The 17,631-nt window shown below is 41.8% G+C and overlaps 1 protein-coding gene across 2 annotated transcripts in view; it reads right to left on the bottom strand.

Annotated features, from left to right (window-relative positions):
* The window catches only part of igsf21a (immunoglobin superfamily, member 21a), a 176,351-nt gene that overhangs the window by 21,373 nt on the left and 137,347 nt on the right, over positions 1–17,631 (bottom strand). For both annotated transcript variants that reach the window (XM_041960606.1, XM_041960613.1), the window contains exon 5: positions 9,838–9,953. In XM_041960606.1, coding sequence (XP_041816540.1) covers positions 9,838–9,953 — 116 coding nt within the window. The remainder of the gene's footprint in view (positions 1–9,837; positions 9,954–17,631) is intronic.

Here is a 17,631-nt window from a genome sequence, read left to right as displayed (position 1 = left end):
CAACATCATTATATTACAAGCTGTGTTGCGCTGCCGGGGCTGTATCACAATATTTACAGCCAACTCTAAAAACTTTCTAATGCTTGCCACCGGAGCCGGCTTGTGCACATCCACACGGGGCTAGGTGACCTTGCTCAAAGGCGTTCAGCAATGCTGGTAGCTATAAGTACCATGGATGAAGAAAAATTAAACTTTAACCACTTGTCCTCCTAGCCAACCTGCGGCTCCTGCCTATGAGCCTTGAGCTGCTCTGTGGCCCCACCTACCTGCACCACACTCCCAGTGCAGAGGAAGGCTTCAAACAAACTCTTCTTTTAAACTTTAACTTTTTGTTCCCAAGCTAGTTTGTTCATTTCAGGATGTGATTGCAGAGGCTGATGCACTGCGGTCCTTATTATTCATTTCAATAGATTTCCATTAAACTTAATTAGATATTTCATCAGAGGAAGATCAGATTTGAATACTTAAAGTGGATGTTTTCTTCTTCCCGTCCAGTCTATCACATCTGATAATAAATTGCCCTTGTTGGAAAAATTCTGGAATCACTACAGTGCAAGCTGTTGTTAAAAAGATGACTAATGACTACATCTATGAGTACAACCTTTAATTTTTAATTAATGCACACACACATAAAAGATACTGCTATGAAAATTTGAAAAAGCTAGTGTAGCAAGGGGTCACTGCACACACACGTGCAAAGAAACATTATTACACTCCACCTTATTAGCGACGGGGCAGGTGAGGAGCAGGCTGTGTCAGGTATTCTTATCTGTGGAAGTCTGCCCATTGGAAAGACAATACACCGGAGCTCATACATGAGCTCATGCATCTACTTGTGAACATTTTGTAGTAAACAGTACTTGAGTATATGTATTGATTAAAGCCCTGCATTGCATATGAGGCTAATTTACTAATTAAGCGGCATTAACTGATTTTCCTCGGTTGAATTTTACCACGTGGGAACATTTTAGACTCATCACCTTTTATCTGCATTCACCTGATGTGCTCTGCAGAGCCAGAGCTTAAAATCCAATAGCGCAATGGGAAGTAGAAGCATCAACCTCACTTCCACAATGACCCCATTGCTTCTGCTTGCTGCTAACTCCTACAGCTACTAGACAACTTGCAAAGAGAAGGCGCTCTTTCACTGGGTATTAAAACACCTCATTAATTATCACAGCAGGTGGAGGGAGAGCAGCGTGGATTAGAACGATCCATGCACCTGTTCTGTAGCTTTTGTTGGACAAAATGGTGTGGGTACACAATAACACCTGTGCTGGCTATGGATCGGTATAATGGGGAATTAATTCGGTAAGCCTAAATAACTGATTTGTTTCTGTAAACATTAACAGACAAGCTAATTTACTGGCATAAAAGAATTATTGATTAAACATCTACACAACTTAACATAGTGCATAGAGCCATGTGCTGCGCGTGAGTCAGAAATAATACCTTTACAGAGGTCTTACCTCCTCCAGCAAAATATCAAGCATCGGTTTACCTATTCATAAGGATCCCACCATGACTAAATAGCTTCCATCGCCACCTGTCTGCTTGAAGCATAAGAAAAGGAATCTATCAATGTTTCATCAAAGACATGAATGAATGGGATAAGAGATATGTAGCTGCAGGGAGAGAGTGTAGTGTTATTTCTGTGTCATTATCCTGCAGTTCTGCTCCTTTTTCATTTCCCCTTTCATTACTAGGAAGCAGATCACATATGGATTTGGAAATACTGCAGACACAGATATAAATAGACATGCACAGAAATGTCGGAGGAGTTGAGTGAGCTCAGTCGTTTCAGATTGTAATTTCTAATGTTGTTTAGTGGATCTCCTGTTAGGTGAATGCCAATCAGCAGACTGCGTTGGCTTCAGCAGAACTCTGACTGTTGTTAGAAATTGGTTAAATGTGAGCGCTATAAAATGCTAATCTGCAAGACAACGTTCAATTAATGCCCTCAAAAATCATGACTCGGGATTAAACAATCCGTCTGAGTGGAATGCACTTCTGCAGGGCTAACGTTTGACAGTGTGAAATGTGCTTTGAAATGATTTTTGTTGGTGTTTCTGAACACACTGGAGAGCTTACAGCAGCGAGATAAGAGGGGCAGAGAGAGAGAGATGTGAGACAAAGGTCCCTCGCTGGACTACACGTCATGTGTCCGAACAAAACGAGCCGGCAGCACCCTGTGTGCCTGTAAATATCAATATGAATCAATCCACAGTTCATCTCAAAAACTAGGCACAATTAAGGCGACATCTGCCATCACTGTAAACTTGGTCTGTGTTCAGTTAAGACGCCTACCAATTTGCTAAAATCTCATTTCCCACATTTCCTTGTCTGACAGGCAGAGATAACAGAAAACGCATCACTTCTTTCACGTCTGCTCAAATGGGAAAGCAAACACTGATTAATTTTCCACAAGTGATTATAAAGCTGCCAAAATAACACTGAGGTTGTCTCACCCTGTGCTATACATCTCCAATAAATGGTTGCATTTACCAAAGTGACATGGGAACTTTTGTTTGGGCGCTGCTTCAGAAAAGTTACATGCCGTGTGATTATCCTGCACCAAAGAACATTCTTTTGAGTCGCACAGCAAGATAAATGGTTATTGACCAGCACGTTGTCATGCAATGGACCATGTTGTTCTAAGGTGGCTTGAAATATTACATTTGGATATTGAAATTTCCAAACAGGACGTTATAATATATACAAGTTTAGTTTAGCGAGCGTGCAGCAGAATGCTCAAAATGGCTATATTGTCTTTAATCAACACATTGGGGTGTAAGGTAATACATTTTGCTGCTGTAGGACTTGGAAAGTAGTGCTTGTTCTCATGTAAAAGGGGATTTTTGAGTGTTTTTGGCATTGCTGTTGTATTGTTCTCTTACAGACAGTGTTTCTGCACGGAATAAAGTGATTATCAATCACGCCTCTGTTATAAATCCCCGAACACTTCATAGTCCAATATGCGCAGACAATGAAACCAAACACAAACCACTTACTTCATTCTGAAATGAATTAGCACGGAATAAAAAGAGATGTAATTCTTAGCAGTAGCCCATGCACAATGGCATACGGCTGTGGTAAAATTAAGCTGGGATGGCGAGAGAGGGGTTTGTGCAGTTTTCCTGTGAATAGACAGGGATGAAAGCACCTGCAGTCTGCGCACTGCCAAGCTGCCCCCACCTCACCAACATTTCGAATCCAAAAACCTTTCTCAAAACGTAACAATCATGCATCGGTCCATACACACCTTTATGGTGCTGCAATTAATCACGGCGGTGTCAAAAGGACAAGGGGGTAATTTTCATGGTGACAGAATGATTCAATGAGAGAGCAGAGGCAAGAGAAAAGGGTAGAGAAAGAGGAGAGAGGCAGAGGGAAGGATCCTGGCCATGACTTAATCAGCTTTCCTTCTTATTATTAACTGTCATTATTTCTTCTTTTCAATCAGCGCTTGCTTGTGCTCTGAGGATGCTCTAATGAGTGGCACTGGGAAGCTATTATTGATATGTCACCAGCTTGCCTCAGTGACATCAGATGCCGACAGATCTCGAAACATAATACCAGACAATTTTAACACATGCACTCCATTATATTCAGCTATTCGGCAAGCTGCAGTCGGGGAATTTGGCGTGTTGGGTGTCTCCTAAAAGTGGTGGGAAGCGACAGCTTTTGAGAGCATGTGAACTTCAAGACACACGGTTCAAGTTATGATGCAATTCAAGTCAAGTGCGTGCAGCATGATTATGTGAAAATATGGTGAATCTGCTGTATGTTAAGGTAAACTTTATCATACTACTCTGCTAGGAACAAAGTAGTGTTACGTTTTCTGATGCAAGGATGCTGAGATGAAGCATAAGACACCTTATTATTTCAGTGACATCTGCAGAGGACAGGCATGTTTAAAGAATGCAGTCCATTATGCAGCTCTCAATATGACTGTATTCACGCCAGGGCCACAGGAAGTAAACACAGCAACAGACGCACTTTGTGGATGCTTTTGCACCATTAGCCAACACATACGACATTCACGATCGCCATAGGAGCACTTATAATCTTTCACATCAATCGAAGGTATTTGATTCATGCTAGGTAGCTAGCTAGCTATGTAGGGAGGTGATGACCCCATTCTAAAACAGCTGCCAGTGAGCAAACAGCAGACCTATCTGGATCTCTTACCAAATCAGAAATGTGCGCAGTGATTCAGTGATTCAGGCTACTGCTTTAATTAAATAGCAAGCTAATTTACTTTCACTCGTTACACATCTTCTTTTGTTAGGAAAGGAAAAACAATCAAAAATAGCCCACTAACCATTTCACATTACTGGCTGTGCACATTTGCATGTTAATTTTTTATTCAATCCTAATGTGACATTTGAAGAACCAATAAAAGGAACATAATGAGCCAGAGGAAGGATGAGCAGCAGCCTTTCTGGAACTGCTTTCAATATTAGCGTAGCTAACATGCAACAGTAGCAGAGCCGAATGAACTTTCAACACTTTCAAATGTCTAAACTGAGCCAGAATGAAGTGTCTGCTGGAAAGACGTAAAAGGATGTTGCATAGCAACAGGGGAAATCTTTTTTCTTTGTGGACCAAAGTGAATGTATGAACACAAACACAAAGCTTCTGTCTGTGTTTAGGACAAAAGAAAACGGTGTGTTAAATTATGTTTAAAGCACTCGAGGTTCTTCTATATGGTGAGATAAAGTCAAGGCTGTCGTGATCTACAATATTTCTGGTTGGAACGCAGCAGCGTTAAAATATGACTGTACAGCATGTTTAGATGTTCAGTACATAAAGTGTAGAGTAAGAGGCCACATCTGAAACATCTGTTCTGTCCATGAAGCTCAGATAGAGATGGCAAGTGAGTGTGAAGCAGCTGTGAGGGCCCTACAAGTAGGTTTTTCCTCCCTCTTCCACTCTCCCCCTCTCTTCCTCTAACACACACACACACACACACACACACACAATTTTGATGCTCATTACTACAAAGAAAAAAAATTATCAGCACTTATTTTTAAATATCAAAATACAAAAGGTAAAAAAAAGAAAAAAACATCAATTATGCGAAAATCTGAGGATAAAAATAACATTTGAGGCACAAAGTGTAGCTTCACTGTTGTTTTGTTTTAATTACTTGAAGGGATTCTGGCTGATCTGCAGCATAATCAGCGGCTCTTGTGCTCGCTACCCATTTTCCTCTTCACTGTCTATTAACAGCAGCCATGTTCAAAGCAGTGCTTGCCACGACAGGCACGACGGCAGGCTTAATCGATATTTTTTATATGTGTCTTTAGCATTTAGCAGCTATGCAAGCAGATATGTCCCTCAAGAGTTGGTGAAGACCAAAAACAGAGCTAAAAGAGAGCGATTAGATTCAGGTTCTCCAGGTGGCCAGTAGCACAAATGCTAACATTGCTCCGTATGAGTCTCAGTATTAATGAATGCACACGAACGGATTCACAAACTTATATTGGGATTTATGTATAAATGTCTCTTTTAATGCAAATATTTTTCACACAAAAATTTTGCGTTTTTTTATGTAAAACAAATCCACAGAAGGTTCATAAATGTATTTCTGATGCACACACAAACATTTCTTGTTTTAAATAAATGTAGTAGAAATCCACAAAAATATGCATTTAATAATAGTGTATATTTGGATGTTTAGGCACCAAAACTACTTAGTTAGGTTTAGGAAAAGTTTGTGGGTTAAAATAAATATGTTACTGTTATGTACGTGAAGTAACGGAAGAGTGTTATGTAACTCAAAATGGGTCATCGTTGACTTTTGGTTTCACACAGAACATGAACAGCTGTCTCGTACGTGAAAGTCCTGCATCTCTTTGAGCCGTCCATCCACACCATCTTCCTCCAAATGTGGACTTTCTTTCTCTGAACACTACTTTACCTCCTAAATTCAGTGACAGATTCCGTGTTTAAATCTAAAAGGTAATATGTCAACGTTGTGTTCACCATTTGTTTCTGCTGCCTCCAAGTGGCCTAAAAAATTATTGGAGGTTCTAAAATTAATTACGACTTTGCGTAAATTAATATTAGTTTCACTGTTCACTCAGTATCCCTTGTTAACCTCATTTTAATAAAGAAAGGATGAAGATGTGACTATTTACTGCTGCAGGGCTGAAAATACAGTAGATACTGAATTTGTTTTAAATCCATGCACATGTGTACATTTCACAATATTTATATTCGGCTTATTAAGGAATACATTCGTTACAGTCTTTTAAAAACTAAGGTGAAACACACTTCAAATACTACAGAATGGTCACATTCAGCAGCTGTTAACTGGTGGCTCCATAAATCTGGTCAGTCTCTTTGTAAGTTGCGAGCCACGACTGAGACCAGGCTTGCAATGATATGACATTGGAAATAGAGCTGACAACAGCTCATTTTGCAAGCAGCCCCGGGGCAGCAGCACCGACAAAGACTAAATGAGTTTCATCAAAAGGCAAAGGGAGCCGTTTGAAGTCGCAGTCACATAACTGGGCCAAAGCAGCAACATTCAAGCAAATACTTACAAACCTAATAATGAGGTTTTGTTATGCAGCATGACCACAGACAACGACATAAATAGAACAAATGGTCACAGTTTAAATGTGATGTTTGTGCTCGTTCTTCAAACTGAATGGGGATCAAGTTGACTGAACTATTATGTAGATGATATAATAATTAAGTTGTTTTTTTTTTTTTCAACCAGTTCATATCTTTGAAAGTAGCTATGAGTTTGACTTTGATTATCTTTTATTTTGATTACTGCTCAGCATGGCAAGCTTTGAGAAATCGTTTGACAAAATTTGACTTATAGTTAACTAACCATCAGAGCTAACCTGCTCGGAAGCAGCAGCAACAATTCAGACATACATAACATATATTTGAATATACCAAAAACAAACATGAAAGCAAGTTTACTCCCCAAAACACTAAACTTTTTCCATGCAATTTAGAAATATTTCCTTCTACTGACTAAGGACCACAGCGTGAGATCTTAAAGGAGATAAAAGAGAAGTTTGCAGGACTGGGGAGCACAGTCAGACTGTACTCCTAAAACCCATCCATGAGACCTGTCAGAGGTTGTTTACTGGGTTTTGATTTAGTCCAACAGCACGACAACTTTTGACAGGCCATGATCAACTCCCCACGGACGAAATGTAATTTTCCAAGTTAAAAGCCTTTTCTTTCTCGCTTTACTTGGATAGGGCAGACTTGACTTCATATCTTGCATCATTCCGGTGTAAACACTGAATCTGTGTGCCTGTGAGGCTAAAAGGCGACCCTGAAATGAGTTTCTGTCCAGGCACAAGGTGCATGATAATCTACACCAATAGTTTTTTTGGCTCGATGACTCGCAAATGTGATTTTAGCATGTCATTCCCATGCTATGAGAGCACCAGGAGCATGCTCACTCGTGGTGCGCACACACAGGTGTTTTCACTTAAACCGGCTGATTAAGCCTCTTCTCAGGACTGTGCGGGGGTGTACGAACAGTGCTTGACTAACATCTGCTGTTAGTGTTGTTTTATCTGCCGAGGTGGAGCAACTTATACCTTCATGAATATACATACGTTGTATGAAATACATCTTTATGTGAAGTTTGGTGACCTGAGCATATGATCAGCATATTTCCGCTTCAAACACAATGACTGAGAACACCTGTGTGGGTGTGCGGGACTTGGTGTTGTTTCTGTTCTCTGATAAAGCAGAATTGGTTCAAAAAGCCACTTTGGAAACAAAATGAGCCAATCTGAAGATGTCCTGTTGTTTCTGGATTCTTTCTCTTCCCCAAAGATTGCTTGTTTTAAAACAGATGTCAGGAGGCTGCTGGATCTCAATGGCGAACTGAGAAATGTATTGTGACAAAGGTTCACCACATCGGTTTCTTACATGTCTGATACAGGAACAACACACATTGCTCCTTACTTTTAACTAATCCACGCTTTTTGTCCATTACTGCCACTTTCACTGACTTTGCAGCTGTGTGTCAACAATAATTCCGGCTCAACAGCCTCCAACAAAAGGTTGACAACTTAATTTTCCTTTTTCATGCTCGAGGTTATATTGCTTTATCTTAGGATACAGCATATCACCTCTCATATACTGACAAGCTTATGTACACTGTAAAATTTGTAATACGTCTCTTTCACGGACTATTCCACATCCTATGCTGAAGATCTCTCAACTTGGTATTTTCTCTTTGCACCTTTTCCTTCACCACATCAGTTTCAGCACACCACTGTACCTGTCTTATTCTGCTACTTCCTGCAAATAATCTGCCTTTCATGACACTTGATGGAACCAATTGTTCACGTTCTTCTGAAGCTCATTCTTTCCTACATGGGTCATTTTCTTGGAATTTGTGTGAAGAATAGGGAGAAATGTGGGAGGTTTCCATTTAAGACTGCTCTTTACGATAAAAGGATGATTATTATATGAAACAATTTTCTCTTTCAGACTACACTCTACTTGAATTTCTTGAATTATAAAACTGCTGCATTGAAGTGACCATGAATTGCCTTTGCAGCATAAAGATTGTTTGCATTTGCAAGTCAGTATCAAAACCTGTCAACATATCTTATGCCAAAGCTTTTTTTTTTCTGCAATCTGCCAATACAATGGTGAACGGAGCAGCCAAGCTGTCTTTCAATTCTTCTTTTTATCGCAAGTCAACAATTTGGACCATTTGCTTGCCAAGTGACTGGCAAAGCCAATTATCAGCAATGTGACTTGGGCACTGACACAGAGGCGGTCTGGGCTTACTGACCAGCTGAAACCTTTGAGATCTCTTTTCCTTTTTTTTCCCTCTTCCTCTTTTTAAGTGTCGAAAAAAGGATCCAGCAGTGCTGAGCTTTAATGGCTTTAGGCTCCCTGTGAAATCACAACAGGGGGAGAACCTCACTCATCACACCATCAAACCAGGAAGTACCTGAGAGACGGAAATTATATTCACCTTGTATTCACCTCTCACTGGGCTCATAATTGCTAGAGATAGGTGTGCTCAGGGCCTGGAGTCCATTACCATACACCCATGGACGATGATTAATGACCCGATGGGAACAAACAGCGAGCGGCCGCTCTCAAACAGCGTCCGTAGGCTCATATGCCACCAAACACAGGAGCACGTGCTTTGGGTATTTTCAAGACCTTGTCCTGCACTTCAAAAAGTTGACAAAAAAAGTTGCATGTAGGCGTCACACTGAAATGTTCGCACGCTCGTATCTGCTGGATTTCACGCATGTGCACATTGGCGTGTTTCTGCATGTGTGTGCATGAGGGTGTACAGTAATAATTCTGTGTGCAATCATTACTATCATGTCACTGCGATTAGATTGATTGCCCTGAGCGTGACCATCAATAACACTAATGTGTCTGTTTCCTAAACCTGGTCTACCTTTTTTAATGACTACATTGCATGACTAAATTAGTGCAAGTAATCAATCACATGTCAATCTGTGATGAATGTAACAGCGGCAGTGGAGGCAGCTCCTTTAAATGACCAGGAATACGCTGTCTGTGTGTTTATGCGTGGCCCAGTTTGTGCAGAGCTTGTATCCACCGGCGCTTTCTAGCAAACAGCGCTGGATGTCTGTGGGATGCACTGAGATCAAGGAATGTGCTGTTGTCATGCAACTTTTAAAATTCTGTTTAAAGAGCCTTTTTGCTGGAAGTGGTCTATCATTAAAAAAAAAAATGGCAGCAACTTGCAACATTTTTGTCCTTCCCCTCTTTAAACAACAGGGATCCTTGTGTGATAAAGGCAGGTCCCCAGTGGACGAGCTGCATGGCGTATCTTCAACAGCAACTCACCGATGGGGCTGGTTTCCCTCCTTTCGCAGTGCAGACGAGAGTGAAATTCTGGGCTTGGTATCGACTGAATGGGGCCGGAGTGTTCTCTGCCACCACTGATATGTTGTTTGGAGGCGCTGTGGAGGACAGAGACAAACCATGTGAAACAATATCCCGAAACATTTGAGAGGCACAAAATGCAACCTCAGATATTCTTAAACTGCTAGAAAACACCCGCTTTCACTTGCTCCGTGCATTCCAGGAGTTATTTTGAGAGGAAATGTCTTCTTAGGGTTATACATGTAGGTGGAGACGACACCGACGGCGGAGCAAGAGCAAGGAAGCGAGCGCAGAGAAAGAGCATTGTGGCCAGATGTTTAAAATAAAATGGACTGAAACAAAGCTGCAGACTTGCTTTATCTCTCTGCTGCATCGTAAGAAAGCGCGGACCTGCTGAGAGAATCTCCACTTAAAATAGTAACCGAATGGTTGGGACAACGTGTTCAAAACTCCCCGGGGCTCATGTGAGTCGGATGTGGCTGATAAGGTAGAAAATCTCATACATATCATATCACTAACACCCCCTGTCTGAACATCTCGAGGGATTCCAGCAAGTATGTCATAGCAGTGTAAAGGGAAAACATGTGAGCAAGACTTCACAGCATTATAGAGGAGCGCTGGGAGGAGAAAGAGGTAATGAATGTAAATCTCCTACATCCCCGAAGAAATCAGCTGTTCAACATGCAGTGCTCTAGTCCTTGTATGGTGGCTTAAATATGAATACTTCATAGATGATATCGTGGCTGATTCGGGGAAATATCAACAAGCGGGTTTTAACTGATGACACTGCAGCAGATGATGGCCAGCTGCACAAGGACCACTTGAATTTTGATAAGGCCTGCTGAGCAGCAGAGGCACTTTCTACAGCATTTTCTAGAGCCTTTCATCTCTTCTACATGTCCCCTCTTCACAACGTCGGACTCCTCGTTTCCTCCAGAATATTTCAACCGGCCCAAGCTCGGAACAGAGTGAGAAGCGTTCACGAAATCTGTCGGTAGTTACGATTTCTCAATCCACGAGCCACGCTTTAACGGCAGGCGGGAGCTGTGGCTTTTTTTGTGTCCCTTTATGTGCGAATCCATCAAGCGGTTTTAAACAGGCATGCCGCAAAAAAAATTAATTGATTAAAGGTGGGGTGGGGGTTGGTAGGGATCTAGCTGCTGGCCGGGGTGTCTCTGTGTTTCCACACCTCTTAATTGCTTATTGATGGGACTCATATGGTAGTAAATTAACCTCAGAACACTCCATTAGCTTACTGACAAGCCTGTCTCAACCTGGCATATGATAAGCTGTCAGAGGTGTCTGTTCCTGACCAATCATCCTCAAGTGCTCGACACAGAAGCAGTGTCAAGTGCCTCTAGTACAGCGAAGTTGCTCCAGCATGCAGAGCGAATAAGCAGACAATGTATAAAAAAAAAAAAATCCAACTTTATAGATTTATAATAATGATTGCTCTATTCCATAAAACAGCATTATACTCTCCTTTGTAAAAGCTTGCAGTATAAGTCCGGTAAGTATATTCCTAAAACCATCGTGAAGTTTTTGCTCTGCAAAGCGCTTCGAGTGCTGCTGTGCTGTGCAGTTAAAAATTATGATTCATTTTCACAATATTAGCAGCTGTAAATACCGCGAGATCAAGGGAGTTCTGGGGCAATCTGCAGGGAGTTCTAACACACCAAACCACACACATTTCATTTAGACAGAGATAATCTCATGAAATTCCATTTTATTAGATTAAAAATAATTACTGTCAAATTGCAAGTTTCCACATGACTGATAAGTATTGATAATCCCCTGACGAGCACTGCTCCAAGTCAGTAGTTAGGAGATTCTTTGTTCAGTTTGAATAAAATCACTAAAACAACCTGAGCATCGATCACGGTGCTCTGTTGTTTTCTGCCCTGTGGGTGAGGGTCCATTTTATGGGAGTCAAAGCCAAAGACAGCAATAAGCCTTAGTGAAATATTTGACATGATTAAAACCAAGACCTTCTGCGCACGGCACACTATCTGCAAACACAACAACCCTGTATGAGATTAAGATGCTTGTCTGTGATGATGGACTCTAAGCCTTTCATACCTCATTTAATTGCAGCTCTCTCTTCGCCCACTTGTCAAAGGTTGAGCTCATTTTTTTCTTGTGTTTTTTTTTTTTTTATCTTGCAGTTCTTTGTTTTAAGCTGGTTGTTGGATTCATCCCAATCATTTAAAACCAGTGGATGAATAATTCTATTTCCTTCTCGAGGAGGTTACTGTTGACGCCGATATAGTGCTCGTGCACAACAGGGAGAGAAAAAATCCAAACACAAAAAAGCCACAAGTTTGCTAAACAATATGTAGAAGTCTTGAGGGGGAAAAAAAAGCATCAAAAGCAAAGAAACTTTTAGAAAAAATAAAAAATGTCAATATCTTTGACACTCTTCTTGAGGTTTCTTTAAAGACTCAAAAGACTCAAGTACGGATATAAAAATTCGAAATCCTCTCCGCACCACCTCTCCCTTTCCTTTACATAATGAAAACTGCACAGACACACAGTGTACAGAAAAGTATTTCTGCTCTGTGTGCTCGGCATTCTGATTTCCACAAAACTTTCTCTTTTTTCCTCAGGATTGATCGAAATCTTTTTGCCAATGTGTATTTTTAGGTTTGGGTCTCCAGAGAGGGGGAAAAAGCTTTTATATCACTTACCTCAGTAGGTCAAATTATGGTGATTTTCAGGTCTGCACTTTACTTTAAAGATTACATGAGCCGAGGGAGGGTTAGGTTGGGTTATTTGCCATTTTTTCCAAAGTTACTGAATAAAGCCACATGGAGCTATATTAAAGTTTGTCACCTGACAATAACACAATTTAGTCTAAAAGAGAAGAACCTGAAAGACCTCTTCCCTCCTCTGTTAAAGATATTCTGCATATGCTGCTGGCTTTGTTCCATTACATCATATAAACACTGATCCTAAAACTTAAAAGCAGGACACTGCAAATGTGTGCAGATGTGAGGCCTGCAGTCCCACGAGCCACTCTGTCTTTTTCCATTGTTCGCAGCACATTTGCACACCGCGGCATTAAGAGCAGCATTTACTTCCTTTTGTCCCTGGTAGCACTGCTATGCCAGTTACATCAATAACGATCTCTCCCTCTATCTCTCGTTTACCACCTCCTTCTTGTTATATATCCTCAAGCACCATTACCCTGCTATCTTTTCAACAAAAAAAAAGGAAAAACAAGAAAAACAAGAAAAAAAAACTGTAAATGGGACTGGTGAATGTGCAGAACAGGAGCATGTTTAATGCTCCCAAGAGACTGCTTTCCCTGGCCTCATAATTAAAGGATTTAGAGCTCTGGAGACAGCTGGACTCACAAGACACTCCCAACATCCCCTTGTACTAAGCACCCTGGCCTCGAGTTCACATCTCTGGGGGTTTATTTATAGTGGAGGATGGTTGTGTGTGTGTGTATGTGTGTGTGTGTGTGTGTGTGTGTGTGGAGAGGATGGCAAAAAAAAGAGGCACCAAGGTCATCCTTGGCGCACTTTCACTGACAGTAATTCAGTGATAAGTATTTGATGAAGCTGTACTTTTTTTTTTATTGCGAGCCCAGGGGTCCCAAAGTAATCAGTATGAATTTTGAATGTTTAACCAAGCTAAATGCTAAAGCTAAAAGTGCAAGGCATTTCACTTCTCAGCGTAAATTTATCGAAATCACTGGAGGATTACTTTCCTGAGAGATGGTTTCTCTGACAGCTGGGGCACCATGACAACAGGAGTTATAACATTTTCCACTTTGTTACGATATACATTATTTGGAAACTCTAAATGGCCGTAAGTATGGATGTGCTTGTCCGTGTTGTGTGTTAGCCTTGTGATAGACCGGTCATCTGTGCAAGGCGTACCCTGCCTCTCACCCAATGCATGCTGGGATAGTCTCCTAAATGACATCGTAGGTTTAGTTTCAAATGACCTGATGCCTCCAGGTGAACGCTGGCATACGGAAGCAGCAGCTAATCTTTGTCCCAAAATTAAACTGAAACTCAATTTAAATCACAGTCACAAAAGGAACATTAGTGCAATCATTTAGCGAAGGTTTTCAATTCCAGACAGCTCACGATTGCCTGTTTTTTGCTGCTTTTTCCTTTGTTTACTGCATATTAGCTCTTATGCATGACTTGTGCTTGAGTCACCGACCATCCTATGTGGATGCATGCCACTGAGTCGCAAAAGAACATTGGTTCTGAATGCTCCACTGCGGAGATGTGCTTTTAATAAAGCTTTCAAATGCTAGTTTCCAGCAACATTTGCAAGGATGGTAATTTATTTGGCTTCATTATCACAATTAAAAAGGCACGAGTGGATTGGAGCTCTCTGAAGCAGGTAGAGCGAATGTGGTTCAGGTATTCTGGATACATGGTTGTGTATCAAACCGCACTGAAAGTGGGCCTTGAGGTGACACAGTGTCATCAATATGCAAAACAATTTCATGTCTGGATTTGGAGAGGTTCTTTATAGTTGAAATTGGAAATAATAGCGCAGACAGAAAGAGGCGCAAGTGGGCCCCAAAGAACATCTGAAAAATATTTCCCTCCTCTTACTGCCCGAGTGACAATATCACACTGTGTCTCTGATATGCAGATCTGTAGCAACAGCCAGAGAGAGAATACAGATGGAGGGAGAGGAGAGGCTGGCGAACACCTTGCGTTCAGGTGATGCCGTGCTGTTTGCAAGCAGCAGAGCTATTCGTTAACCCTTTAGAGAGGCCTCTCTTTTTGAATTCCCCTCCACAGAAGGGTCGGAGTTCAGGGCCAGAGCAAAAGCAGCCTTCGTTAAGCTGCCAAGGATACAATTACTATCTCAGAGACACTTGTGCAGAGCAGATGATAATGCTAGCTGACACAGATGCTCGAACCTGTTTACTGCAGCTGAAGAACACTATACCATAACAGTCACTTCATCTTGTTTCACCCTGCGTGTCTGGCACCGGCATGTGATGTCCTGTTGTCCTTTTCCTTTTCTGGTTTTGTGCAACTCATTCAGTTGACTTTACGGCTCTCCAATGCCACCAAGACAAATCCGTGTACATTGAGCGTACTGTTCCATTAAGTGTGCAAAAGATGAGCAAACCTTTTCCAAAAGGGCACTGCATATTACTCAGCTGCTCTTAATGCGATTTGTAATTGGTCCTAAACACAAAGGCATTAGTAGGAGGTTAAACGTGAGGAGTGGAAACAGAAATGCCCATGCCACATTACTGCAAATTAAGCAACTGGAAATTCAAAATGTCAATTTAATTGACTCTTTCACCTAATATGCATCCCAGTGGAGTCGGGAGTGGAAGTTAATTGGTCCATTCCTGAGCCAGTCCTATGATCTCAACTTAACTTGTCGGCTTGAGGATGCGATTCTGGCATCCGAACATCAAAACAAAATTTACACTGCCAGCTCTTGGCAATGCACGCAACATATGACCCGATGCTGCTTTTTTTTTTTTTCCCCCTCCGAGGCGAAACTGCTCCGAACAGAGAGGTGTATGCAAATTCAGATTTCTGTACACACACATGCGTGAATCAGAGTCGGAAGTAATTGGTCGCGAGGGCGAGAAACGTATGTGCATTCCTGGCCGCGCTAAGCAGAGTGAAACATAAAACACTGCCAAAGTGCTTGTATCCCTTATTTTGAGAAGTCACACAGTTGGATGGGCTATGATTGTGGCAGTGGGGGAGATAGAAGGCAGCCTGAAAAACAATCAAAGTTAAGTCCTCTCGAGAGGGAAAAGAAAGACATGTTGAAATGAGCCCTGGCACGAGTCCCCAGTACCTAAGTCTGCTCCTTCTGAAAGCCTTTATTCCCCAGCATGAGCAGCACCACAAGATAAAAGACACTGAAATGCTTTTTAATCACTTTTCTATTGTGCTTTTAGCATTTGCATTTACACCCCACCCTGTTAATTTGCATGGGTTATTACTGTGCTGTCAGCTCACATCACGTCCTCCCGCCCCAGCCAAGCAGCCGGCGACCGCCGGCTGCAAAGAGAGGGAGGCTCTGGAGGCTGTCAGGAGGAGGAAGGGGATGAAACACGGAGACAAAAGCTTGTGTCACATTGAACAAGTTCCCCAGTTCCAAAGCCCATTAATCATATCGATGGTGTTGAAAACGCGGCGAGCACATACAACACACGCCTGTGCGCTCGGTTCCGTCTGTGTGTTTAAGAGAGCGGGAAATACGCTCAAGCATTCTTGTCTGTGGCAACATATGACTTCATTGCTGGTCTACCAGTGAGATACATGCACCACCCACGTACACTCACAGTGATATACAGTGCTATTCAGAGCCATCCACTTAAAAACATCTCAGAAGGTCATATAGCGTTCATTGAAAAATGGGGAAAACTACACACATGAAAAAAAAATCTTCCACGATCTGAAGAGAATGATTTGGTAGCTTAAGCACAATTGTGCTTTTTCCTGTCGCTCTGTGCCAATATGATAGGAAATATGTCATGGCTGTATATCGCTTCCCTCCCCAGGCTGCTGTTCTCTGAGGGCAAACCGGGCTTGGACTACAGCTTTGTGCCTTTAATGAGGACGAGGGGGACAGAGGAGAGGATTTTGCCAGCGCAGTTTGAAGGTTTGGTTGATACTCTGGACAAAAGGGAAAGCCTTATTTGTTGCCCAAATAACAGACAGTGGCAGATGGGACTTACTCCGTACCCAGCCTAACATCTATTATGCTGTGACTGGCACCCTCATCCCTAAAGTCCATTTTTTTGCCTAAGGGCAGGGGTTTAAGGTTGGCAACCTGTTACAATTTGGCCCTTTTACCTCCAGGCCTTTCCAACCTCACCCATCCCCCTTCTGGCAGCTTGGTAATTCACAAGTCATTGACATGGATGCACCTTTAAGGTCCCCGGCGCTCTGGGTGTCACAGACAAATTTCTTGTGGCTGTGAGGCCTAGTTGTGAGTTTTTTTTTTTCTTTTTCTTTTTATGACACCTAATTTACAGAGCAAGGGGGTAAAATGAGGCTGTAAAGTTATATGAGGCCAAAGAGAGCCACTTGAGGTGGTGAAGTATCCATCATTCAATTCTCAGTTCTGGCCCCAGACCATACGAACAATCCCCGAAGAAGTCTTTGAGAAAATCTACATCAAGTGCCTGCGGCCGGCCGGCCACAAGCTCCACAAATGTCGATATGGTATACACAGCATTCAGGGACGGGGAGGAGAATTCATATTTCAAGCTGACATGCAAGGGTGGTTGATGGGGCGGTTATGACCAAGACGAATGGGTGACCATGCATCAAGGGTTTCTCTTTTTAAAATGGGCAAAAAAATACAACAGAATAGCTTTCATTATCTCCACATATTTAACCTGCTCTTGACAGTTTGTGTTTATTTTAAGCAAGAAACTGGACGTTATCATCAGTTATCAGATCTTCAAATAGATGAATACTGTCTATTTTGTCCATCGTGGTGCCATATGGTAATACTAATGAAATATGATAACATCTTTAACCCTCTGAGCTCATTTTGAAGCCTCCTGTACTTTGATTGCACAGTTCAGAGATCCGCTTGTTGTTTTGGTGAAAATGCATCTGATTGAATGCGACAGCTGCATTTTTAGCGAGCGTGCTCATAAACCATATCTGAGGATACTCTCGCTGTTCACAAACAGTAACAAATACTAAAATTAACATCACTCAGGCAACCAGCACAAAAGCAATATTTTTTTCCCAGCTATTAAACACATCTCCAAGCCATCAGTCACTG

Source organism: Chelmon rostratus, chromosome 2 (assembly GCF_017976325.1).
Source record: "Chelmon rostratus isolate fCheRos1 chromosome 2, fCheRos1.pri, whole genome shotgun sequence".
Classification (NCBI taxonomy): domain Eukaryota; kingdom Metazoa; phylum Chordata; class Actinopteri; order Chaetodontiformes; family Chaetodontidae; genus Chelmon; species Chelmon rostratus.
Note: the sequence above shows the minus strand (reverse complement) of the source record. Positions and strands in the feature narration are given on the sequence as shown.